Genomic DNA, 27,941 nt, shown 5'->3' with positions numbered 1-27,941 from the left:
GAGCTGCAGCCAAGCGTTGCTGAGCTGTAGTAAGAGCAGAGGAGCAACTGAAAAACCTGGAACACCCAAAACATCAAGCTGTGCACGCTCCATCACAGACTGGGCCAAAGCTAAGAGCTGCATAGTTTTTTTTTCTTTTTCTGTTTTTTAATAAGCACAGTACTTCCTATGGAGGGCCACTGCCTAGGCAATTGCTTTTCCACAGCTTAGTCATCCAGCATTAAATGAGGTGCCCGCACGATATGTTTTGACAGGTGCTGCTGAGCTGTTTAGTTGAGGCAGTTTCAAGCCATGTCTCCTGTTTGTCTTTAGTGATTCTGGAATGGAATTTTTCTACTGAACAACTTAGTACAGTACACCAGAAATAACTGCTTTATGCTCTCAACATTCAGAGGAGCAAAAGCAACTAAATATCCAGAATATGTGAATAACTAACTGGCAAGAATGGACAAAGTGGCCACAGATCTTCAAACCTTTGTCTGGTGGAGGGGCCATGGCCTAATGGGGACAGTTGATCCCTGTTTGCAGAACACATTTTTCACTCCCAGCACTATTCTCTTTGTGCACACGTCGTTGTCACAGTTGCCCTTCTGGAAAGTCAACTGTATTACTCGAGCACTAGAGTAAGGTTTGAAATGGATTAATAAAGCCTACCCTGGACTTCTATATATTAGGCGAGCAGAAAGAATGCTAACAAATTTTGGCACAAAAGTTACACAGGAAAGAACCACCAAGCAAGCAAAAACAAAACAAAACAAATAGTGAAAAGCAAAGTAGGGTTTCATCTAAACATAAGATTTTAAGGCAGGAAAGGAGAGAGAAGGGGAGAAGCAACTCCTATATATTTACATAATCACAGCTAGAATATTTGTGCCTTTATGTGAACATAATGAAACTCTAAAAGAAACCAAGCTACACATAAGAAAGTATACTCAGAAACTCTAGATAACATTTCATATTCCTTGTCCTGAAAGTAATGGGACATGAATTGGCTATTAGAAAAAAATGCACTTCCTACAGCCAGTATTATCGCTCTCAAGGTAAGAGGAAGGATAGGTGTATTGCACAAATAAATCAGCCAACCTAAAGAAATGTAGTAACTCCCAACCCCAGGTCTGTGTTACTGGCATTGTGTGTATTGCAATCCTTTAAACATTTGAGGAGTACATTCCCCTACATCATTTAATGATCACTACAGAGGAGGAAAAAAAAACCACAAACCAAAAGTCAATGTCAGCTTTAAGTTTTCAGCTAATTCTTCCTTCAGCACCAAGGTATTTCTTTAGGCTATTAACTTCATTATAAATCTTTACATATGCATTAAAACATATTTTTCATTCAAAAGTTTTACTACAGGCTTTTGTTCAAGTGACAAAACACACTAGAGAGTGTAAAAAATATTTATTCAACCTAATTGAACATAACTGTAATTTTCAATACTTAAAAACAAGATTTACAGAGTAATGACCTTCTACCACTCATGTAAAATCATCTTACAGTCCATACAGTATTTTTATAATTGTATTTTTACAATAGCCTTAACTTCCAGAGAAGACAATGAGCTTTCGCATGGAACAAGTTTCAAACCCACTAATCTGCATCATTCAATTCTTCATGAGACTTTTAAAAAACAGTAATAAATTGTTTGGGAATATATACAGTGAAAACCACTGAAAAGCTGTTTTCTTGAATCCAGGAATTCTGTAAGAAATACATATTATATTGTTTCAAGACTATCTTACAGAAAGCAGCAACTTTCAGCGGCTGCCACGCAACTGAAGAGTTCTATATAAAAGTGAGCCCACTAAGACAAATATAATCAGCAGACTTACAAGATTATAGTAATTCTTCCATTACTGCAAGAACCTCAAACAGTATTTGATAGAATGCATGTATAATTTTCATTACCTGTATAGTTTTTGAATACTAATTGGCCTTTATATACACTTTTGTACAATTCTAAAATATTACATCTTGATAATTCAGATAAACATACTATAGAAAAGGTACCTTGTTTTGAATTTCTCTTAACATACATTATTGCAGTCAAATATGAAGTCCATTCTGCATTTACTTAATTTCTGGTGAAAAGAAATATTTCTTTATGAATAATTCCACTAGAAGATTTTTTAAACCTTTTTCCATGCATTTGACATATAAACAAGGAAAAGAAAAAACATTGGAGAAAAACAAAGAAAATATTTATAAGAAAGAACTTCAAGTACTCAATCTAGATTAGGTCTGGTATGAGTATTAAATGGCTGTATAATGTTTGTCAAAATTTAACTTCACAAAACAGTCAATTTCTGGTGAAATTATGTTTATAAATACATGAAATAACTGAAGTGCTAATGTCTCCCTCAGCTGACTACCCCAGACATACTGGAACAGTAAAGCTTACTGTATAAATAAACTTTATTACACATTTAAGATTTATCCTTTAGTTCTTTACAAAATGGAGCCAAGTGCTCAGATCAGTAGCCAGTGTGTGCAGGGTCAGCCCCTCCACCTCCCTCTCCTCGAAGGCAGGAGAGCCTCATCCTGAGCAGAGCAGAGTGACATGCTCGGCTCTGCACATTTGGGATGCCCTACTCTGTCAGTTAAATTGAAGCTTTAGTGTTCAGTGTTGTTTCCTCCCACTTCTACTTGGTACTTGTATGGATATTTACACAATCAAAAGGAACATGGAAACTAAACAAGTGTTCTAATACCTAACTACAAACTAAGCAACTGAAATTTACTTCCCCAACATTATTATTTAACTGTGGAGGAAAAAAATGCTATCCAGCACCAGTTACAAGCCAGTAAAGCCATAAGAAAATGACACCAGGCACTGCAGAAGGTACAACAGGACACTGAAAATTATCAGTAATAAAAGTCACCTGAAAGCCATGCTAATTTTAACACCAAATTCTTAGGTGGTTAAAGCTGACATACAAGTCCTGTAGAGAGTGATCTATCTTCTTCTGCTTTCTCTGTCATTTGGGCATTTTACACTCCCAGTTCGATACCAGCAAAACCCAAGAAAATCTTTATTGACTGATGTTCCACAATTACTTCTCCTTGGCAATGACTCACATTTCCTTTCTAAAAGAATTTTCCTTCATTGCGTGAAATGCTGAACTGGATGACAGTGTGGGTATGAAAATACCTATAGAAAAGGCATTTGGATATAGCCTACATTAACAGCATTTAAAATATTCTGTATTTGATGCTTTTTTTTCCATTCAGTATATTGGCTCAAAGAAAATAATTCAGAAGCCTGTTGCCCAACAGAAATACCCAAAAATAATGAAAGCCAAGTCACATTCTCAGGTTCAGTGGTTGCTGAAAGGATTTACCCTGCCACAAGACAGTGCTTTATTGTATTTAAAGGAAAAAAACACCAGAGGAGCAGCAACTTATCACAATTTTCCACTACTGTGCAATAACAATGGAACCAATACAACATGAAAACCTGTTAGGTGAGACTGTATGACATCTGGAGGTCACAGCCTTACGCTCCTTCTTGCTCAGGGTAATTTAAAATTTTGCGGTGAGCTTGGCGCAAATATTGCTGCTGCTTGAAGTAAACCTTAAAAGCTCCTTTTATAGCAACAAAAGCAATTCCACCCTGAAATAAAAAGAGATTTTGAAAACCTGCACAGTTCAGTGTCATAGCATTGCAAAGGTTCTTCTTGAAAATCTCCAAAGAAGATTTGGTTTCAAACACACAGCATTTTCTTTTCAAGATTAACTAATTAGGACAATTTCAAATAATATCTCAAAGTTTTCTGTCACGATGCAATAATTTACAGAGGTTAATGTTACTTAGAGGGATTACCTACTGAATCTATAAAAGCTTTTATTTGCTTGGAAGTCTGACAAGTACTCTTTGAAAAAAAAATCAAAACACAAAGAAAATGCAATTATGTATCTGTTTTCCTCCCTTCTCTGAACATAAACTATACATAGCAAAAGGAATAGTAACTGTTCTATAACAAGACTGTGAAAAACACCACTTGCCAAAATGGAGTGAAATAAAATCTGTTTTTGCAAAACAAACCTCTTTTCCCCTCCAAAAAGCTTTATAATGTTTATCTCAAGCCTTCAAATGAGACACCAAAAAGTCTTTTGTCTGCATGAACATTTCTAATATCACTGTTTCTTCCATATGGAAGACAGGGGCATAAACAATTTGGAAACAGGGGCTGAGGTGACATTCAGATAACCATGTTACCAAATCAGTGTGCTTCCCCTGGAAAGGCTGCAACCAGAGAGGTTACTCACAAAAAGGAGATTGTCAACTCTCTTTGTTGTTCCCCCTCCACTCAACTTCTATGGAGAGTTAATTTTTCTCTCCTTATTAAAATAAGAAACAAAGCGTTTCTCTCAGAATTAGTAAACAAAAGTTAATATGCAAAGTTTACACTATAAACCTCCATCTTCCCTTGCTTGGTTCTTAGAGGTTGGGTCCCCCTTAATTACTGCTCAGGCTACTACAGCACCCGATACAAGTTTCAACCTTGTCTTGAACTGAGATTAGTTTCAGTCATAAGGACAAACTCTTTCACCCATGTGATGCTTCTCTGCTGCCAAGCTAGGCAACTTTAAAATAACCTCTTCCCTTAATCAAATGCCACTCTTAAAATTCTAGATCAATTCATGTTCCTTTTTTTACTTTTCCTGCCTCCCCCACAATACAACACTTCATACTCCCATATTAATATGAAATAAATTCCCATTTAATATGAAACAATCAATACTGAATCTTACCAAGATTGTCCTTTGTAAATTTGAGTTAACACTGCTGAACATCAGCTTGCCAACTATTGTGGCAATAGTAGGGAAAACTAGAGCTCCACAGAGAATGCGAGTAGCAGAGACGTGATCTGCCAAAGGGTTGGCCTCTGCTGGAATACGAGGGACAGGACAGCCAATGCCTGAAGGGTCAGAGTGGGGAAAGAGAAGTTTCCATAAGCCACTGCCTCAAGAAGAACACAGCACAGAAGTGCCCAGTCCCCACTCCATTACAATCTATAGCCCAATTACTTTTTGAGAACTACCCCTCTTCTCAGTGAATATCCTGTTTCCATTAAATGATTGTAGTGATGTTTACTTTCAAATAAGACACATGATTTTTAGTAGCTTGTTTTGTTACTAAGGCCTTAACTGAAGCCATGCTGCTGCTCCTCCTGCCCCACCTTTCTCCCCAGGTACCACACAAACACAACCTAAACAGAAGGAACAGAAAATAGAGGGATGGTGTTGATCACCTCTACTTAAGAATGGCAAAAACTACTTGCCTATCCCTATCCTCTAAAGGCAGAAATTCAGTCTTGGTATTTTCATTTAAATTTAATCACATTACCTGGAAATATGCTGTTCAAAATTTGTAGCTTATTGGAGTATTTGCGCCACAGTCTGAGCACATAGTCCTCCCAGCGGATCATCTTGCCCAATATTAGCATGACTGGGATAGTGGGAAGGCCAATCAGAAGAAATAAAGGATCAGCTCTCTCCATCACATCAAGACCTTCTTTGTGACCCACAACCTGGAAAATACACATATAGTTGACAGACATAACAAAGGTCACAACTTAACAAAAATGTAACTTAAAAAGTTGGTTTGGATCTGCTCACACATTTTAAGTTAAAGAAAAAATAATATTGTTTTATCTCATTTACACTGTTTTTTCTTTGCATCCTTGGTTGCTTATGAAATGCAATGCAGGTTAGTTACCAGCCCTAGTTTGCAAATCATTAATCTTGCTCAGAGCTGTAACACAATTCCTTACCATCTCAAGAGAAGTTTAATGTGTTTCTGTGTAGGTAAAACCCCTAAATGTCTGAAGCATTAATACAGCAGCTTTCCAAAATGCACTGAAGAAGTTCAGTTTTACAACAACTAATTCTACACTCAGAAATTGATTAGATACTACTGTTCGAAGGATAAATTGACACCAAGAATCAAAATTTTATGCTGTTTAGGAATACCTTATGCAATGGAGATCCCAGTATTAACTATTGCTTCTTTGGGCAGTGCACAAAGATGTACATTATTTTCAACTGTAGTGGAAATAGCCTATTTTCATGTGCACTTTATTTTCAAATGTAGTTAGTGGTATGATTTTAAAGGACAACTCTTCTGTATCTAAACATTTCTACTGGCATATAAAAAAAATTCATAAGCCTTTGCAGTTTTTAAAATGTATGTATGAAAACTGTAACAAAACAGTGCCTTATGTTTCTTAAAAAGTACATAGTTTATTTTAAATATATCTAAAAAGGCTGAGGACAAAAAAAACATTAGAGAGGTAGACATCCTCTAAAGTTTTCTCATTTTAAGAATTACTAAATGCTAACAAAGGCCTTGAGGTGCTTCTGGGAAGAACAGTCTCTTTCATGACTTTTTCCAGAAGAATCCAGGAAGACTAAAAACATTAAAATAATTATTGCTTGTCAGGCACAGGTTTGATCTCCTTATAGTCCTTGTCCATCTAAAAAAACCTCAGTATCTTGTTACTTCTGCTTTATGCTATTCTGTGTCTCTGTTTTCAGTAACCCTGTATGATGCGTTACTGACTTAGCTACTACTGGAGTCACAATGTCAATTCTGTATTTATTTTTCTTAACTTTTAAAAATAGCTTTTGTGCTTCTCTCTGGCCCTTTAACTGAAGGAGTCTGAGATGCATCAGGAGACTTGTTGCATTAAACCCAGCAAGGCTGGGGTGGCAAAAGGAGTGGAACAGTTTCCCTCTACTACCAGCTTCATCTTCTCCATCTTCTCCATTACAAGCAAAAATAAATTACTGTCTTGCCCAGTGTGCCGTCCATACAATGAAAACACTAAATCAGGAAAACAGCTAATTCTTCATACCTGGGATCTGACGAGCTGCCCAAGCTAATGTTTAGACAGATCCTCATTTCAAAAGCAAACAGCTAGAGAAAGAAGCATTTATCTTTCCATTTGGTTATGTAGTTCTAGGGCAGCTAAAAAGGTCATATAATTGCTGATAGAAAAGGACTCAGTGAAGCAGACAGCAAGAGGACTGGTGCATTTCAGAAGTCTGGCTGTAGTATTACAGACAGTTGTAACGTTCCTGTGGCAGCCACAGGAGCAAAACACCCAATGAGCAAATTCCTAAGTGCACCATTCTGCAATACTGAGACTCATGCACTGGAATGGAGGTGGTACGGAAAGTCATTAAACATCACTTATGCAGGGCTTGACCCTGGCCACACCGTTACCAGAGGGACTGCAACTACTCATGTGGGCTCTGCAGGTCTGCTGTGAGAACACATGGAAACTAAAGGACAGCAGCACAGCATCCTGAGATGGAGTCACCCACACAGCTGCAGGGCAGTACCACACAACTCAGGAACAACCAGTGCCACATGACTTACATGGAGAAGGACCAGGTTGTATATTTAAAATGAGAACTGTGTAGAGGAATACTTGCAAACATACAGATTTTGTTAATTCTATCTACAACTGAATTCGCATCAGAAGTACTTTTATGCTTTCAGGCAAAACAAGTTATGGACTTGATACAGGAATCAACAGCTAAAACAGAAACAAAGGTCCTTCTAGTTGTACAATCTATGGAAACTCCCATCTTGTGGCTGAACTAGGACAGTTGTGAACAAGTCTTTCCATAGTTAATAGTGTACCACCCACCAACATAATTTTTATATTTAAATAGCAAATTCACAAGAACAGAAAATATTTTCTCTCTTTTCAATTAACCATACAGTCTGATGTAATTAAAAGAGCATACTATTACGTTGCAGTGTTGTGCATTTCTTGTCTGAATGAATTGCATCATTCACAGCATGCATTTTCCTTTATACAGTGTAAAAAATCACATTATACAAAAAACTCAACCAAACAAAAACCCCAGGTTTCATTCTTTTGATTGTTACCAGCAAAGTTTTAATCTGGCTCAGAGAAAAGATCCATCTCATGTCCTTTCTGAAGAATTACGCATTAATAGTAGGTAGGTGGTACTGGTACTTCTTCTGTGAGAGCAGACTTGGGCTCAGCAGCCTGCCCTACAACAGGCAGCCAGCCAGGGCAGCAGTGAGCTTTGGTAGCTGCAGACTGAACCATGTTTGAACAAACATACTTGGCTTTATACAGTGTGATCAGTCAGAAGTGAAAAGCTTTCTATCCACACATCTGGAATTCACTTGTTACTACAATGAAAGCAACCAAAGCATGTTATAAGCCAAGGAAAGAGGAATCTTCATTGACTTTTTCTTTAGAAGACTTGCTTCCAAAGCTGATAAGAAGAGGGAATACTTGTACCTGCATCACCGTCACAGCTCCATACGTAACAGCTGTCCAGTATATGGAGCCCACCATTATTCCAGCGGCAGCAAACGGACATGCCTTTGAGATCAGTCGATCTGCAAGATCCAAAACGTAAACAACTGGACCTGTGATAAAGGAAAAGTAAGGTTTCAAGATAGATATACACGCAAAACCATACTGAAGAAAGGTCTTTGTGTCTATCACTGGTAAGAAGGAACCAACTTGGCAAAATACAAGTCTGACAATCCCATATGTGTGGCTTTAGTGAGGACACGTAATTAAAAAGCTACTAAGCTAAACCTGTAACTACCTACAATTTCATTTTCTGACATATTGATACACTGGTTAGAGCACTTACCTAACCCAATAAAGCTGACTAGCTTCCTTTGTGTTGAATGGTTCTGTTGTGGAAAACATTTTAGGCTTAGGGGCTTTTTTATTTGTTTGATACTTTAGTTTTCAAAAGGAAAAATACTATTAAGCAGTCATGTACTTATCTTTGACAGCTTCATCTGAAAATTATGTCATTGAACTATCCTGCTATACAGTAAGAACTAGCACAGTCAATAGGAAAGACTCCCCTGGAAGAGGCTGCATTCAGTGTTTTAGAAGACCATCTCAAACTCTGGAGGAAAAAAGTACTCCTATTCAGGAGTGTTGATAAGGTACAAAAAAGGTTTCTGAAGAAGGAACACTCTGCTTAAAATACAAGAAAACTGGAACAAGGAGTTCAAGTCTTAACAGTTGTGTTTAACTTTCCAGGACAGACTTAAAGTGGTGGAATGTCTACCACAGTGCTTGAAGTAGCAACAAGGTCACAAGTGCTAGCACTAAATGCACAGTAGTTTACACATGTTGAGTGTTTCCCACAGTCACTGAAAAAGTTTAGTTGTATCATTTTGAAAACTCCTATTTGAAGACAAGAAACTCAAGAAGCAGTGAAGTTTCCCTTACAAACTTCAAGTATTAACCTACTGACACTAATCATTAAGACAAGCTAGTTACAGAATTGGGTATAGACTATTAGAAAAATAATACTGACACAATCTTTTAACTAGCCCTTTAGAAAGGAAGTAATGAGAAAGGAAGACATCTGCTTCTTTTAAAATGGTATTAAGGAAGAAGTAGGAAAGTAAATATCGCTGATATAGAAATTAAAAAAAGAAATACAAACAAAAATATTTTTCATTTTGTAAAATCTATCATGCTCTGACAGAGTTTTTTCTGCAAAACAGTTTTCTATTTATTAAACTGAAATAATTATCTGAGATACCTCAATTACTTACAAAGTGGCAATAATATTTTTCTATTTAGTAAAAGTTCGCAGAAGAGAGGAGAACAGCCAGCAAGAATATAGTTACTACCAATTACCAAAACTGATAGGCACCATCACATTTGAATTTGAATTACTATGTAGAGACATGCCATCAGACGGGCTGTTTTGAATTGGTAAATACATAAAAAGACAACCACTGTTACATATAAAGATATTCACTGATGTCCTGCTCAAGTAATTTCAGATTCTTGTACAGCAGTACCAGTAATGAATTCAAAAGACACCTGTTGCAGGAGAAAGGGGCTACTAACAAGACTGCTGGAAAATGTCTTACTGTCCAACTCTGCCCATTGTGACCTCGATTGACTTCCAGTTGAACTATGAGATAACACTTTGGGTTACTACAAAGACCTACAAATGGGCAGGACTGTCTCGTGTTTAAGGCACTTCAAGCCCATGACTGATGTTCCACGGACCCAGATTCATCTCCCTGCTCTGCCATCCATTTCTTCTGTACTCTTACACAAGTCTGAATCTTTATGCCTGTATCTCTTAAAATGGAAAAAGATAGTAGTGTGAAGGAAAATACATCAAACACATGAAATTCTCTAAATGCCTGCACTCGCTACATCAGCCTTTCTTTGACAAGCAGTTTTACTTTTAAACAAAATTTAAGCTCCCATGGCAACATTTCATTTTCTTGCTGTACTTCATAAATCCCATCGACCACATGGGCAAATGAGGGCTGGAATAACAGCAACCACTGCTACTTTAATTGCATACAACATACTCTGCACTATCCTACTTGGCTACTCAGGTAAGTAGACTCTGGCAGACCGTGTCCAGCTTTTTTCTTTCACCTTGACAAACAGAACTAGAACAGTGCCCAGCAATCCTATCTATTCTTCCTCTTTACTGTAGGGCAATGTTGACTCAGAAATACTTCCCAAACAAAGTGAAAGTATGTTTTTTGGGTAATATCACATGCTGCTTAGTAAAGTTTTCCTCTTTATTTCCTTTGATAAGTTTCTCTGCAAACTGAGCAAAAAAAATGGATGTATTTATGTGCTGTGTGGTAATTGGTGAAAGAAGTAACACTTTGCTCAACAAGAAAATAATCCCATTAGCCACGAAATAATTACAGGTCAATCACAAGATTTATCAATATACCTAAGTAGAACACATCCAAAATTTTTAGAAGGTGTTTGACTAAGCCACCAAATAGGATGCAAGCAGTACATAAAATTCACAGAATCACAGACTATTCTGAGTTGGAAGGGACCCACAAGGATCATCGAGTCCAACTCTTAAGTCCATACAGGGGACTGAACCCCTGACCTTGGCATTATTACAGCCAAGTTTTAACTAACTGAGATAATCTCTTACTTCTTTCTGTCTGGAAAAAGGAATAGACAAATTTTCAAGAGAACTGATGCCCTGAGCAGAAGAAAGGAAAATTAAAAGAAAGAAAGAACAAATAAAGAAACAGCAATTCCAATGACATATATCTCACCTAGCTTTGGAAATACTATTAAATATTCTGCGTTGCACTGAGGACACGCCACTCTCGCAGTGCTGTTTCCCCTCTGCTTCTCGTCCACCCAGCGCTGCAGACAAGTCTGGTGCACCCACTTGGTGGAGCCCCTGCACCTGCAGGGCCGCACCCACTCGGCCGTGCGATCGTCCTCGTCGGTGGCAAAACAGACCCAGCAGCTCCTGCAATCACAGGAAGGAAAAGAAAAAAGAATTTTTTGGCTACTTTTGCATACATAAAATAAACATTCACATGTGAAGGCAGGTAGCTTTGAAAAATGTGCACGTAGAGGAGATGCTGCTTGTTAATTCATTCTTAATCACCAAAATGTACCACGGTTTTGCTACAAAAATCAACATAAAATGTAGTATTAGACAGCTAAAAAACCGCTTTTAATACACTTTGAATTATTAATTTAACTTTTAGGTAATTTATGATTAAAAAACATTGAGACTGTAGTCCAACATTTGAATAATTCAACATATGAAAAATCGATATATTTTTAGTGTATTATCACCTGCTACAGCATTTTGGTAAGTTTTTTTAATTTTAAAAATATAACATCAATACCGTACACTGTTACTTGGAAAACCAACTGCAATCCACTTAAATGATAAAACAAAACAAATTATATAATGGTCACAAAAAGTGTAAATAATTATAGTAAATTCACTCCCTCTCTTTGCAAAGAGAAAGTACTTTGTTGAAACAAATCAATTTTGCATAATATAGTTTAAGCTGAAAAGTACTTCAAGAACACTATTTTACCACTAAAGAAGAAAATTTCTGCATTGAAGAATTATGTGCACAAGTAAAATTCAAATATATTCATTCTCTAAGGAAAAAAACACAAGACTGACAGGGTGTACAACCTGACCTGAAGTGAGCACATAACCCAGTAACTCCTGATACCTGATCTTTTGATTGGGCCTGACCCTTGGACCCCTTGCAACTTGCAAGAGAAAAATAAAGTGTGGATCGAAACTAAGAAAATATCAGATATGTTGTCCAAATAACTTAGTTTTTAGTGAAGAAATTGAAGTTTACATAATAAACCAGAATCCATCAAAACAAGGACATTACTACACAAATACAAGTGTATGTGTATATATATACACATATAGATACATATATATCACACTGGTATCTCATTCGATATTTTTTAAAGTATTTTACACAAGCCATTGGAATCATAGTTAAACCTTTATAAAAGAGGCACAGCAACAGCATCCTATAATTTAACTATCAAGACTCCACCTAATTAGACACTGTGCACTATGTCAAGTTTTGCATCACTATTTTGATGAAGTTTTGTTCTCTTAACAACTTGAGCAACAATATTAAGATGAAGTCTGACTTGGCTTCCTTCTGTCCTTCCCCACGCTGGTTGGAAACCACACTGTGATGTTATGCACTCCTGCAGTCCCACCACTCTCATCACCCCCTGCTCCCAACATGCACCCACTGCAGTCCCAGAGGGAAGGACACAGTCACCTCCCTGAGCAGGAGGAGGAAAGGCAGCCAAGCCCCAAGTCAGTAAGAATCTTGATGCAAATGCCAACACCACAACAAAGATTTTTAAGTATTACAAAGCATGGCAGACATTTTGATCCACTGCACTCGATATCGAGGCGTTCTTAAGGGCCGCAAGTCCTTCCAATGCTCATTGATTTTCATTTACATCAAGAACCCCCCAAAACTTACTTTAAGAACAAATAATACAATACAACACTACCGATAACTGTTCCTCTTCAGCAGGTTTTTTTCTCCATTGATGGTAAATGTTCACTCCTTCATTGCACATCCTATTTAGGTCTACAACTGCTTTCATTTTGTAACTCACAGGTTTATTTATAAACAAAGGTTTCACCACAGAGCTAGTTAGGTCTGAGGATGCCAGCACAAAATGCAAGTCTAGTTTATTCAAATAATGACAGATTTAAGCAAGAACATAATCTGGCTACACTGCAATTTTAAGTGAATTTGTCCATGAATATTCTATGGATTAAATTCTGTTCTCAAGTTTTTTGCCAAAGGTTAGTAAGTCAAGAAAAATATGCATCTCTTCTTTAATTGCTTCATCCAATTTCTTGCCAGCCAATCATATCTGAAAACCTGAAAGACCTATGAAAAGAATAACAAATTCCTTTACAGACTTAAACCTTTAGCAAGTCATGAATAATGAACACTAAATTCCCTGTATTCTGTCATCAGCTTTATCTCGTTCCACTGACAGCAGCTGTAGCAGAAAGGGCTAAATAAAACCATTTCAAAACAAGTATCTTGGCTCTTGCCAGATTTTCCATTTTCTTGTACTGAATAAAATATGACCTTGATCCTTACCACTGAATCAGGTTGCTACTCAGATAACCTGAAACAAAAAGGGATGAAAAGGTGGAACAAAGCATTGTTTCTGATAGAAACTCAACCCCTTTTCCTTGATGACTTTCTACAGAGCCAAATCAAGAACACTAATACGTTTTTCCACACTTCCTTGGAAGTCCTAATCCTCAATCCTCAACCCCCTCCTCCCCAAAACCCACCACAACAACAAAAAAAACAACCATAAAACCCACAAAACCAACCAACTAACCAACAAAAAATACATAAGAATACACGAAAGCCAGGCCAGTATCACTACTTCAGCTTTGACTATAAGGTTACAAAAGCCTTTTAGATTCAACTGTCCAGCAGTTAAAGCTCTCCGGTCTCAAAGATTCTATTCTGACTCCAAGAATAATGCACTTATTGCATCTGTTTTTTTTCTCCAGCAAAGACAAACTCTTTTCAGGACACTTTGCTAAGAGCAAAGCAGATGGAGAGGAACTTGTATTGAAGAAATGTATGACTAATCTAAAAAGCAAAGGCCTGCCCAAAAACAGGTTTTTCCAAAGTACAAGTTTCTTAGCAGGTGAGGAGGCCACTCCCTCTGGTGCCTGTTTAGAGCTACAGCTCCAACACATCAGTAAGATCTTCCAGTATTAACAGACAAATTCAGAGGCAGACTGCTTTCCTTTTTATGGAGTTACTCTCCTCCTAAAGGTTAATTTTTTCCAAAACCAGTCTTAGATGGGAGGGAAAACAGAATCTAATTCATATAAATTTAAATCAAATCTGCCTCAATTTATGAGAGCTGAATTCATCACAAAACAGCTTTGTTTTCAAACAGTCATGCCTGTGTAAAGCAATACAAAAAATAGTTTAAAAGCAGTACTTTGGTTATATACACACACTAGTAAAAGAGTTGCAGAAACTTCTGAATCCCCACAAGCCCAGCAGGTATCCTTGTACCCACAACACTTAGTAGAAGATGACTTGTGAGACTGGGACAGCACAGCTGCTTTACAGGCTTGTTTCAAATATTCAGTACTGGAAGTGGGATGCAAAATGTTTCAGAACTTCTCCCCTGGTGTTCAGTGGCACACAAGTAGGAATGGTAAGCAAACCCAGAAAATGTTGCAGAAAAGAAAATTCTTGCAAGGCTTTTAGCATGTGAAATGCAAATTTGAACATGCAGGACATGCTCCTGAAACATTAAGCTAAAAAGCATTTTTCCTCTCATTAGTGGTCCTTCATAAAATAAGAATTTTTCTGCATTTCTCCCACATCATAAAGCACATTGTGGCAAGAATTTGCTGATATCTGGCTGTCAGAGTAAGGCATCCTTGTTCTGCTGAGCAGTGTCTGAGTAGCTTATTGCAATTGCATTTCACATCCAAAAAGAAGTGAAAAGGCTGACATGTTACTGATAGTAACAATAGCAGCCAACGCAGCGAGGGGGGAAAACTTGTCTTGTAGGAAGCACTCCAATAACTGGCCATAAAAAAGCACTCTGCTAAAGGATGAGCCACAGATCAGCTGTTTGGAATAGGAAATGTTTCATGATCTTCTACAACAACTTTTTATGCATAGTCTATACCAACAGATAAAATATCTTGATGACAGACACTGATAAGATTACACTAAACCTGCCAACTACACTCAAGTACTGTAGGATCACGTTTAAGTGGGAAGACTCAGATGTCAGACAAATGGAGCTGCCTAGCAGGGTTACACTCTGAAGTGGACTGGAATGCTGGTAGGGGTACAGCAAACTGCTCTCTCCAAAAGCACGAGAAACACTTCATTGCAAATGCTACTGTGACCATCTCCTTTTCTTGGTGTGAAGGAACCAGCAGCAGTGAGACTTCCATGGCAGAGGGCATTGCCTGCAGATCCCATAGAAAGGCTGCAAGGAGGGGAACACCACTGACCCCAGAAATGTTGGCTTATGTTGTGCTTCACAGAGCAGATGAAGAGCTGGAGGAGATGGACTCACTTGCAGGATTATAGATGGAACACTGCTCTTTCCCCAATATTTTCCTGGCCAACACAATCAGTGGAAAACACTTTTAACTTCAAGCCAAGATCTGCCCATCAAACTCAAAAACCCTTACACTATCCTAGGCTGAAAAACCCACACATAGAGTGAGGAACAGAGACACCAGTGCAGAAACAGGAGTCTTGGAGGCTCCACCAAGACTTTTGTGGATCCCTTTAAGGCAGCATGGCATAGTGGCCATATACCAGCCTGTGTCATTCAGCTAGAAATGATGCTGTCACCTTGAAACAGTCTAAAATCCTCAAAGGAAGTCCTGGAAGTCATCTGACCTAATACCCATCCTGCTCTGCCTACTCCTGAATGACACCATGTAATGCTGTGTAAAGGAGACATTAGTAAGAATCCAGACATAACAGTAACCAGACTTTATTACACAGGCAGTGCTTTCATTACAAGCAGCAGGAAAAGCTTAAATAGAGAATATCAAGCTAATGTTGGTGTGAACATATGGCCATACAAGTAGTACCCATATATAGGTTCTGATTTCCTCTAACCTCAGGATGGCATTGTTTAAACTAGATTTTAAAAAGCTTTTAATAAAAGCCTATGGATACTAAAATCCAATAAACAAACACATTAAAACAAACATAGAATAATAAACTAGAAAGTGCATCAGAAAGATTTAGTGATTATCAGAAGTTCAACTTGAACTCATTTATATATTCTCAATTATAGCTAAAATAAGGGAAAATAGTTGAATTAATTGCACTCTGTGAAGGCAGAGAAATGAGTAAATGACAGTTCACAAATCCTGCTTGCTGCTTTCTGGATTGTGGATAAAGTTAAACCTTTGACTGCCAGCCACCACCCATTGTGTTAAATTGGGCCTTACAAGGCTTTTATGTTCTTTGCATCTACCCAACTTATCTAATTGGGAGGAGAGGGGAGGGATTCCTTTTTCCGTCTTGTTGGGTTTTAGTCTCTATTTTTCCAAAGCCAAACTAGACTGTCAGTACAAAAATTACCTTTCATTATGGTCAAATTAAACTTTTACAACCAGTTATTTAGACACATCCCTTTTGCAAAGACTTCAAAATTCAGTTATCTTAAAGACTTTCTATTACCATACTCTCACTTTTTCCAAAGGAAAAGCTGAGAAGTCCCCAAGGCTCAGTGGCCTTGCTGTCAGCCTTTAAATACACAATGAACTTTGCTGTTACAAACTTTGGTTTTATTTCTTAAAGTAGGGAGGGAAAACTTCTAGAAGTAGGCAAAACCAAATCAGGTAAAACTATTACTCCTATAATAAGCACCTTATTAATAAAACATTATACATTTTGCTAATTAAACTGTTATATATTAGCAACTCAGCACACAACTCTAAGCTACTGAGTGCCTGCTGGGGGGAACACTTTTCTTACTATCACGACTAGGAAGAAAAATAAAACTGACTAAAGCCTAGTGGAAAACAAACAAACAAACCAACCCCAAACAAAGAACATCATACACACAAAACAATTTACTTCAAAAAACTGAAACATGCTTTGAACAACATGATTGGAACAGAAAAGCTGAACAAGGAGTCAAGTATTTACATACATAGCAAACACCAAAGAATTTTTATAGCATTAAGATAATGCCTTAAAAATGTCATGGATTTTTTTTATAATGCAGATATCTTACAGTATAGGGAAACATTTTTTCATGCATTGTTTGACAGGTCTGTCAATAATCACAAACATAGGAAGTAACAGATATCAGGCAAACAGTAAATTATGTTTTAGAGGCTATTTAAAGTTACTTCTTTGAATGTGACTTTAACTGTTTTAAGTATTTATTAACTGCTTCTAACATTCACAATATTGTACAGCAGTGTGTCTGAAAGCATCAGCTGATGAGGAAAACAAAAACCAAAAGAAATTCCTTTAAGTCTGAGCTTCTCTAACTGCAGAGCAGCAAAATGTCAATGTATAACTAAAGCAATAAGAGGTTTGATGGCCTACAAGTCATAAACTATTTGCACTGGCTGAAGAAAGAAAAGCTGTCAGCGTGTCCAAGAAGATCAGTCTCAAAAAGAGAACAAAAATACATAGTTTCTATTAAACAACATTAAACAATGTTCTTTGCACTGGGGGAAAGGGGAGGAGAGTTGCATCAGGAACACACCAATACTGGTATTGGCTGTGCATGCACAGAGTAAATGACAGATGTTACAAACATCGGGACTGACCCACATACAGAACAGACCAACTTTGACCTGCCTAGAACTGTAAACATCTTGACATTAAGCTGTTGTTGTGATGAGCAAAAGATAAGAAATGCAAAGTCATTTTCAACTCACAGAGTCTGTTACGTGAGCTCAACCTCCTGGAGCCATTTTCCAGTGTCACACCGGTATTGCAGAAGCACAAATTAATCTGTAGGCACAGTATCTTTATTTACAAAGTAAACACATTAGCACAGACCTTAGCCTTTAGAAACCAAACATGGCCACTTGCTTTACATTCCATTTTTAGGGAAGGGAACTGTGAAATAAAAGTTCCACTTTTTTTCATGCATTCCTAGAGTTTCATGGTTAAACTGACCATACGAGGTAAACAATTTTTCTGTTATGTTCTTCCAAAAAACAGAAGAAAAAAGGTGCAAAGAAGGTCCTAAAGCTGCAAAAAGTGACAGAAAGACTCTGAAACAAACAAATGGCTTTGAACTCAAATGTTTATATAAGACACTATTACTCAAGTTCTCAGTTTGTATTTTCTACTTTTTTTACCAGATAACTTACAGTGCAAGAGAACAAACCAAAAAGCTCTACTGAAGTCACTCATTTTATATCACCCTAATAAAACACATTTAAACAATTTCTGACATAAAAATTATCAAAAAGCTTTAAATGCCAAAAATATATATCCTTGTGATATTAATACTTCGAGAGCAATAAAAACCACCAATCAAATGTGGCAGAAAATTTGTCTTAACTCTGAACTGATATGAACAAAGCTCCCAGGTGTCTGCAGATAACACTGAGCAGCTCTCCCCAACCCTCTGTGGAACTGCCTGCATGACTCACCAGCAGGACAGTCACAAGCACTCGGCACATGGCCTTCACTAATTATATCCTTCACAGAAGGCTAATGTATGTTGGCTCATTTTAGTCCATTAAAAATATCCACTCCTAAACAAAAGTATTCAGGTGCCAGGAGGAGGCACTTGTAACAAGAAACAAATGAGGAAAGACCAAAAGGTACATAAAGACAACAATAGAGATTTTTAAAAAAGGATTTGGTCCTTTTTCTAGAAAGATTGTGAAGAAATAACTTATATTTTCATATATATTTATATATAGATATATACATATATAAAAATATAATTCTCACTGAATGCCAACTTCTCTTGTCCATAACAACTCTAATATTCACTATCTTCACATTGTATTCTTTTACTATGTACATCATGAAGAGCTGCACAGTCATAGGGAGATTCAGGCAGATACATAAACTGAGAATACCAAATATTTTGTAATTCTCAGCAGCAATCACCTGAAAACCTAGGAACACTAACAACACTCATCAAAAAAGTTTGTTTCTGTGACAGTTGTTTCCAAACACAGGAATATAGCAGGATTGAGGTTAGCCATTGAATCAATAGGTATTTAGTGACAGGGAAACTGCTACATAGCAGGCGAGTTTAATCTTTATATAGAAACAAGTGAACAGCTAGTCCCAGATTTAATACAACTGCAGCACAAAAAATTTTTTTTTTAACCATCATTTTAAAAAGTGGAGATTTTGATGGAAATTTTTCTTATCCTTTATTAGTGTTGGGCAGGAGCTGTATAATCCTTCCCCCAGAATCACTGACACAAAAATCCTGAGCATAAGCACTTTCACTGAACATTATTATTGACATTAAAGTAACAGCAGCAAAAAATCGTAGAGAAAAGACAGAAACAAGACCCCAGTCCAAGTAGACAAAAAGCCATAACTTTCAGGTACAGATTTCAGAGCAGGTGCTAAGAAAGGCTGAGTGCGGATTTGCTAGAAGGTGCTGGTGGGCTGTACCTGCCCTGTCGGCACCTCCAGCAGAGTGTGCTCAGGTCGGGCAATGCAAACAGCCCTAATACTGTCCTGTCTCCCTGTTTGAACTGAGGTTACATCTAGACCTGGTATCATAAAATTACTGATTGGAAGGGACCACAGGAGATCTCGTCAGACCTCCTGCCCAAGGCAGAAGCAACACTGAATTCAGACCAGATAGTCAGAGCTTTCTCCAGCTGGGTCTTGAAAAAGCCTCAGGGACAGAGATCCACATCTGCACTGGGCAATCTGTTCCCAGGCTCAAATGCATCAGCCAAACCTTCTCTGTTCACATTCACAGTTGTTCTTATCTCCACCAACAGACAGACTGTCTTCTGAACAACTCCTTGGTAGTATTAGAAGGTTATTAGGTCCCCCCCAAGCCTTCCCTCCAGCTTTTCCTATTGTCATGTGCTCCAGCCCCTTGATCATTGTACGGCAATCTCAACAGGTTCATTTACAAACATCGGCCAGAAGTGCTTTGCTTTAATCACTTCAGATGGTATCTTCTTATTCTTCGGCACTGAAGATAAATTTGCTACTTGTGATAAAATACGAATGCCAGTAAAAACACAAGCCAGTCATGCGCTCCTTTGATAAAGGTAGGTATGACATCCTGTAACAAGATAGTGCTTGACCCATCTTGTTGCTGAGAGCAAGAAAAGGCTGCATCGAAAAGCTCTTGTTTTCACACCAGCAACTTCTCACCCGCTCTGCAGCGCAGTGAGGCCATGAGGAGGTTGGGATGTCAGAAGATCCAAACAGCTGGGCATATCCATTACCACTTTAAGGATTACTTAAAAAGGTGTTTCAAAATTGAAACCTGAACCTTTTGGTATTTCTATATCTGATATTATACATATATTTATTTACATCATACACTTGCATTAATTGTTAAAAGTTTTACTTCAGTGAGCACTTTAGGACACCAAGCCAAAGGAAACCACCTGAGTTAAGCACCATGACAGAGGTCTGAGTCTTTTATATTGAAGAGATAAAATAGGGGGTTGTAGAGCTTTTCTAGATGAAGCAGATCCAACAACTGATAATATTAGCTGAATGCCTTGATAAAACAAGAAATAGCAAGGGTTTTAGTACAAAAAATTATAACTTGTCTCTCAGGAGTTTTCTCACACTTAAATAGGAGGAATAATTACTTACTGTCTATAGGTAGAAGTTAATTGTTAAGCAGCAATTAAAACATGTATGTTTGTTCCTAAGCATATCAGAGCAGACATCAAAGATGGAAATATAACACCCATAAGATGACAGTGAAAAGGTTAAGATAGTTTATAAATAACATGCTGACACCTTTATATTTCAGATGGGCAGAAGGCAGCCCACACGTCTGCATTCAGTCTTCACTGATCATCTTTACTCATAAGACTGATGCCTAAGGATGTGATTTAATGCAATTTTAGAAAGGTTTTAGAATCATAGAGTCTTTGCTGAGTTGCCCTGATCTTAAGTCTGAATATTAAAGTGCCTTTCCCACCAGCTAGCAGGCCTAGTCAAGGCCGAGCTGTTTTTCAGCAGACACCTGCAAGATAACAGAAGACAAACAACAGAAGAAGGCCTAACTGCCCCCCCATTATGAAGGGGGTAGATTGGCAGGACTTTTGGGTGGGCATTAGAGAGAAATGGGAACTTCTGATTGGATGTCCGTGAGGGGTATAACACCCTGTGACTTCCTGACCATAGGGTCAGACCTGGGGTCAAACCCCCTTGGGTTTTATCGTGGAAGGTCCTTCTAATAAACCCCTATATCTTTCTCCATTAACTTGTCTGCAGTGTGTCTCTGTTCACAGGGGTACGCAATCTACAGGCATCAAGACACAGGACACTCCATATACATAGAACCTTCAGCATAAAGAGAAGCAAATCCTAAGGGATGTACCCAGGATGAAGTAATAATGCAAAAGTCAAGCTATTACAAAGTTAGTATTGTTTCAAACTTTCATTCTTCAAACCCACCCTCCAAGACAGACATAATTTTGCTTTTCCATCCTGTATCAATATGAGCTTTCAATCAGTTGGGGTAAAGACAGGGAAAAACATCTTGTTTCCTCTCTGGCAGAGATTAACTCAGTCCACTCCTTATTCTCATACTGCCTTCCTTCTAAGCATGCACAAACTACTCCCAAGGAACAACAGAAAACCAGGTACTTCTAGATGCTGACAGGCTTTGACCAGAAGTCAGGGAAAATCCTCTCTCAAAAAGAGTTTAATTGTATTGTGTAGGAAGAAAACAATTCCTTCCGGTAGGACAAAAAAGGGACGCGCTTAATCAGCGTAAGCAGAACAAACAGACCCTCCAGAAATGACGTTTTTATGCACAGTAAAAATGCGACATAAATCCTGCATTGTGATTTATGTTCTTTATTACTCTGCATATCTTATCTGACTGAACTCTACTCCTGCAAAGAGTTACTCATGGGTCAACTTCAGTCAGTGAGACAACTCACAGTGCACAAACATCCAGTGCAAGTTTAAGAGTTTCACAATAAAGCTCTTCAATCAAGGACCACCCTGCACTAGTTACACTGTCTAGGCTGTATTAAGGTATTAATTGAGACCTGTGTATTGGGTTACTAAAGTATCAACAGTTAATTGTGACAATAAAACTATATCAGTGCCCCACTTTTAAACAGGGAAGAAAAAGATTCATACCAACACAAACACCACCACAAATGGTATCTGGAATGAAAGCAGCAATTGAAAATTACGTACAAAACCACTACATACGTTTTTTCCTTGTGGAAAAAGAAATTACCATTGAATCAAAGAACAGCTGAGAAAACAGAATGCAATAGAAAGTCCATGAATTTACTATTTTGCAACTTTTTAACTAGAATTCCTAGCATTTTTCCAATAAATCAGTGCTCTGGCAAAGAGAAAACTTAGTTCCAACGGTATTTCTCTCTTGATAGTTTAAGTAATTTCTTCAGCAAATCCTGCATTTAATTTAATTGCTTTTAAAGTCTACCTGCAATTTCAACTCAATATATTGTTGCCTTTCATTAAGAAATGGCAAGGATAGAGAACAAAAGTCATATCATGTTGCTGTAATTTTTATGCAGGAGACCATATTGACCAGAACTGAACCAACTAATACCCATTCCAAATACCCACTAATACCACCAAAAATTACCACTACACTGATTCTTCAGCATGTGCCTGCCCAAGCCTTCAGCAGATTAATTACCACATTCTGACTAACACCTTTGAGTACTCAAATAACAGAAGGTAGTGGTGACCGTGCTCGGACCAGCTGGCACAGGAAGAAGGAACAGTTGTCTTTAATTTAGATAATACAAGAAGTACTGCAAATCATCGCCACATAACATGCTTTAAAAAACAAATCCCCAGCATTCTGAAGCCTTAGTATAAGCAATTTCAAGAGCACTCCACACAATCCAACTCAAGTCAATAAAACTTAAATACACGAGTACATTTTAGCATTACAGCTCACACTAACAGCATATAAAAAACCATTGCCACATAATTTCAAGTTTTAATGAAAATTATTATAATCAGTAATTTATGCATTAAAGCAAGATGAATAAAGGAATTACAAATAATACTATTTAGAAAGTCTACTAACCTCTAGCTTCAAATGCACACATTAGTCCAGGAATATGGCCCTTTACCACAGACTGAAAAGAGTTCTGCTTGAACAAAGAACGGTGTTTTACAACTGTTGTCTGGATCAGTTATTTAAACACAAACAAGAAAAAAACAATTACAAGAGGGATGGAAATTCCAATTTTGAGGCTAGAAAAAGGCTAATCATGTGGATTAGTTTCCTAAATGCTGCAGATGAGACAATTCCACAATACAATGTTACTTCACCTTCATGCTTTTTGTATTTATGCTGTAGCCAATCCTTCAGGCAAGTATAAAATCTTTAACTAGAAACTTTGAGTAGCAAACTCCTCACATCTTAACAGCTATTTACCTGTTATAAAAGCATGGTTTGCTTCCAGACTGAAATTATGCAGGGAAAATAAAAGATGGAGCACAAAATACATGAAAGAAAGATGAATCCCAGGTAACAATGGTGAAATGCTATCAAGACAGTTTTTACACTGGAGAAATCCAAATTGGTTTAAGGAAAAACATCTGTAATCCTATAGGTGTAGAATCTCAGAGTCAAAATAAGAAGCCAACTGTTGTCTCTCACAAATACAGAACTAAAGAACTTGCTCTGAGATCTCTGCCCCTTCTATACAAAGCAGCACATACATTCAGGTCTACAGCAACACCTCACTCCTGATACAACAGCAAATCACCACTCTCAGGGGTGATCTGGGTACTGGAAACAGAAGAAAACACTCCTTTTTCCCCTCCTTAATTATGAGAAGCCAAATTAAAGTCATCTTCACTGGAACACTATTTTCTGCATCCTTCCCTAATACACTGGAATTTCATGTAAACATATGCATTTGTGTTAAGCTATAATGTATTAACAGTTACTCTTAAGCTTTTGCATGCAATTTTTTTTCCTCTTCCGCAGGAAAACAACTGTCTGCCATAAGCAGAAAAGGTAACAGGATAGAAGTTGTTTCAGAATTTCCATGCTTCAGAATCCCTACAGATAATTTATCCATGGGGTATGTCCCATAAGGTGAAATACTTAAGGTTTATCACTACAAACAACAGGAAAGCAGTTATCTATGACCTTCAGAAATAACAGATGAATGAAAATTGGTTTCTTTGAATGCAACTTCACTAACTTAACTCCATAAACCCAATAAAAACCATAAAAATTATTTACACTGACTTCATTTCGAGGTCTTGGTTACTCCAAAATCCTTCTATTGGTATTGTGCTACATTCTGAATTAAATTCAAATCCTAAATACTTGACTCCTTCTTACCGTTACATTCACCACTTCTCGCACTCCCGTTTCTAAAGTTGTCTATATTAAGCCCAATAAATGTTTATTTGAAAGCTGCAGCCTCTCTTCATACCTCCTTTTACTCTACCTGGGTTCTTCAAACCTTTCCCTGCTGCCCTTGTTACTGAGGAAGTCAGGGACACTTTCCAATTGCTTTAGACATCAAGTTATTTCTACTAGACTGAAATAAAAGCTTTAAAAAGGGCCAGAGACACCAATTACAATTTCACAAACTTGAAAGGATACAAGAATATTAAATGTACATCAAATCCCACATCTCTATTACAGGTAAAAACTGAAGAACAGTAAAGTGGTCACCAGTTAACTAATTTCTTTTTTTTTTAATTAACTGTTTAATAGTTGGTTACAACACAAATTATACACACATACAGCCGCTTCCCAACAGGGGGGACTAAGACTTCATGATATAACAGGCACAGACAGCAGGGTATCCATTCAGAATATCATGGGTTCTTAGAACTCACACCCACTAAATATTATATATTACTGGACTACAAATTTAGGGATGATGAAATTTTTAATTTTGTTTTTTTTTTTTTAGTTTAAGAGAAGTTGATTCTGCAGTACTCTTCTTGATCTTTTCCTCCCTCCCTTCTTTCTCCTAAAAAAATAGTTCTATCATTCTCCTCTCAAAGCTTTGTCTTCCTTAACTCTTCCCTTTCATTCCCTACATTCATAGGAAGTGCATCAAACTGAAATCTACCTCCTTGTTACCTCTTGGCAATGCACACGTGGTTCCTGCCTGCCAGCCTCCTTGACAGGAGTTATAACCTTGGTTATAACCTAAATCATACCGTTGTCACCTCTCACCTTCAATATCTCTAAAACACAAACAACTTTCCCTCCCTCCCTAGCTCACTTTTATCCTCTTTTTATATCAAACTGGAACTTCTCATCTTCACTTCCAGGCTGCAGTTCTACTCCTGCCCCACAAAGTTTGTATTTCCATCACCTGCCCGATGACAGCCTATATTTTGCTAAATACTTTTTCCTTAGAGATGACCTGGAATGGAGAAAACCACCAGGGTTCTTTTTGCTTCCTTATGATGAAAACTGAACAGGTTCATCAACAGAAGCCTGATTCCTTTAGGGTCCCCACCTTCTGAGATACCAGGCTATTACAACTCCTGCAATAACAGGCCATCAACGTGGTTTTATTGTTTGTAGGAACAGGTTGCAAGGGCTTCCTGGGTGACTCAATTATACACAAGGAGTCTTAAGTGGAACAGGGTGAAAGTGTTACCTATTCAAATAAAAGTACAAAGAGAAAACAAGTGTAATAAATAGAATTTAAGAGTCAGTAAGCATCTTTCTTCTCTTGTAACTAAGTCAAAATACTTTTACGGTTGTTCTTTTAAACAGCACTAGAAAAAGGAATTATTAAGCTTTTTTAGATCATAAAATCATCAACAAAACACACAAGGCCAGCTTAGCTTTGGTCGTCTTCTGGTCCTTCATTTTACGTGCACGTCAATGCGTTCCATACCCACAAGCCGTCCCCGGCCCGGGACACGCACAGCCCCCCGCAGCCCCGCAGGTCCCGCAGACACATCTCCTGCCCCCGGCTCGGGACACGGACAGCCCCCCGCAGCCCCGCAGCTCCCGCAGACACACCTCCTGCCCCCGGCTCGGGACACGGACAGCCCCCCACAGCCCCGCAGCTCCCGCAGACACACCTCCTGCCTCCGGCCATGCGGAGAGATCCGCCCCCGGCCCGCACCTCGCGCTGATTCACCGCTGCACTTGCACAACTCCTCCCGGACCACCAAAGATTACAGAAGACTAAAAGTGCAGCCGGTCCGGCGGCCCCGGCCCCAGACCCGGCGCGGGGGGCCCGCACGCCCACCCCAAGCGCTCCCTCCGGCCGGGCCCTGCCCGTACCTGTCCATGGTCTGCGGCAGCGCCAGGCCCGTCTGCTCGGCCATGGCCCCGGGCGGGGGAGCGGGCCCAGCCGACGGCCCGGAGCCTGACAAAGGCGTCACGCGTTTGGCGGCGGAGAAAGGGGAGCGAAGGAAGGCAGCAAATCCGCCCTTCCGCGGGGCGGCCCCTCCTCCGGCGGGCGGACCGCGGCGTGGGCCGGGGCTGGGGCTGGGGCGGACGGGCCGCGGCGGCAGAAGCAGCAAGCGCAGCCCGGCACCGGAGCGAGGAGCGCGCTTGCGCCTCGGGGAGACGGGCCCTCCTCCGGAGCGCCGGGAGCTGTAGTCCTGCCGCAGTCCTGCCGCCGGGAGCTGTAGTCCTGCCGCCGGGAGCTGTAGTCCTGCCGCAGTCCTGCCGCCGGGAGCTGTAGTCGCGCCGCTGGCGTGGATTTAAAGGTCCGGCGGAGAGCGCTTCCTCCTCTCCTGTCCTCCCCCTGCCCTGCCCTGCCCTGCCCTGCCCTGCCCATCCCTGCCCATCCCGTCCCGTCCCGTCCCGTCCCGTCCCGTCCCGTCCCGTCCCGTCTCTGGCCGTGGCGCAGCCGCCGCGCGCGGGGCAGGTGCGGGGCAGGTGAGCGCCCGGTGGGTGCCGCCGCTCCTGCTGCCGCTCCTGCCGCCGCTCCCACCGCGCCGGGACCCGTCACGGGCAGAGGCAGGGAGGGAGGCAGGGAGGGAGAAGCCGGGCCGCCTCCTCTGCCCGCTCCCGCAGGGCCCCCCGGCTGCAGGAGCATCCCCCCGCTCGGCGCCAGCCAACAGGTGCAGCGGCCCCGGGACCTGCCCCTGGCACGGAGGGGACCCGCCAGGTGCCAGCCCCGACCAGCCTGCCCGGGGGGCGGCGGCTGGAACGGCGAAAGGGAAGTTAATCCGTGCCCGTGGGCTTGTTGTCAGTGACAAGGACAAGCACCCGCTCCCTTGTAAGTGCTCGCTGGAGGCCCGGGGGCCACTCGGTGCGAGTGGCCGAGCCGGGCACAGCCGGTGGTGATGGCAACGCTCCTGGCTGCGCCTGCGGGCGTGGTGCTCCCACATGGGAAAAAGGCCTTCTAAGGTGCTTTTAAAATGTGTTGTACGTTCAGAAGTCAACATAGAGCATCACAGTCTGGCAAACTGGAAATCTAGAAGTTGAAAAGCCTTCATATAGAACAAAGAGGTGGATAGCACCTGGAGAGAAGTTGCCTTTCCATTTATCTCCACCGTGGGTGTCTCTCTCTGGCCCTTACGCCAAGCAAAGGGCAATGCCTTGTTTTTCAGAGGCTGTTGTGACATTACAGATTCTTGGAAAGGTTAGTTAGTGAAGATCAACTTTGAACTTTCAGGTTACGTTTTTAATGAACAGTAATGTTTTGTTATACGAAAACAGTCCCTCATACCTTGTGTAAATTGCAACTTTGTGACACTGCAGTTGTTGTACAAGGCAGTAATTTACAGAGCAAAGCCCGAGGTGCAGTTGTAAAGCTGCATCAACCTACATCTGTTCTCAGCTAAGACCATGTATTTGCATGGTGGATATATATGTCTGTAGAGATCAGGTAGTGAAAATATTGGATTCTTTGTGCTGCCTTAGCTAGGAACAAATCAGTCTGGTTTTGAGAGTCTTTGTTGAGAGAAA

The 27,941-nt window shown here is 39.6% G+C and overlaps 1 protein-coding gene across 2 annotated transcripts; it reads right to left on the bottom strand.

Annotated features, from left to right (window-relative positions):
• Positions 1–1,386: 1,386 nt before the first annotated feature.
• On the bottom strand, positions 1,387–26,438 carry MARCHF5 (membrane associated ring-CH-type finger 5). 2 transcript variants are annotated; one of them, XM_071564105.1, is made up of 6 exons: positions 26,304–26,438; positions 11,087–11,289; positions 8,292–8,422; positions 5,351–5,534; positions 4,756–4,922; positions 1,387–3,613 (listed from the first exon to the last, which is right to left on the bottom strand). In XM_071564105.1, the coding sequence occupies exons 1-6, from the start codon at positions 26,345–26,347 to the stop codon at positions 3,497–3,499; spliced, it is 846 nt and encodes a 281-aa protein (XP_071420206.1). In that variant the 5' UTR covers positions 26,348–26,438; the 3' UTR covers positions 1,387–3,496. The 2 variants fall into 2 exon arrangements, with proteins under 2 accessions (XP_071420206.1, XP_071420207.1); XM_071564106.1 differs by lacking the exon at positions 26,304–26,438 and adding an exon at positions 26,099–26,293.
• Between the last annotated feature and the right edge of the window lie 1,503 nt (positions 26,439–27,941).

Source organism: Pithys albifrons, chromosome 9 (assembly GCF_047495875.1).
Source record: "Pithys albifrons albifrons isolate INPA30051 chromosome 9, PitAlb_v1, whole genome shotgun sequence".
Taxonomy (NCBI): domain Eukaryota; kingdom Metazoa; phylum Chordata; class Aves; order Passeriformes; family Thamnophilidae; genus Pithys; species Pithys albifrons.
The sequence above is the reverse complement of the archived record's forward strand: the minus strand, read 5'-3'. Positions and strand labels throughout refer to the sequence as shown.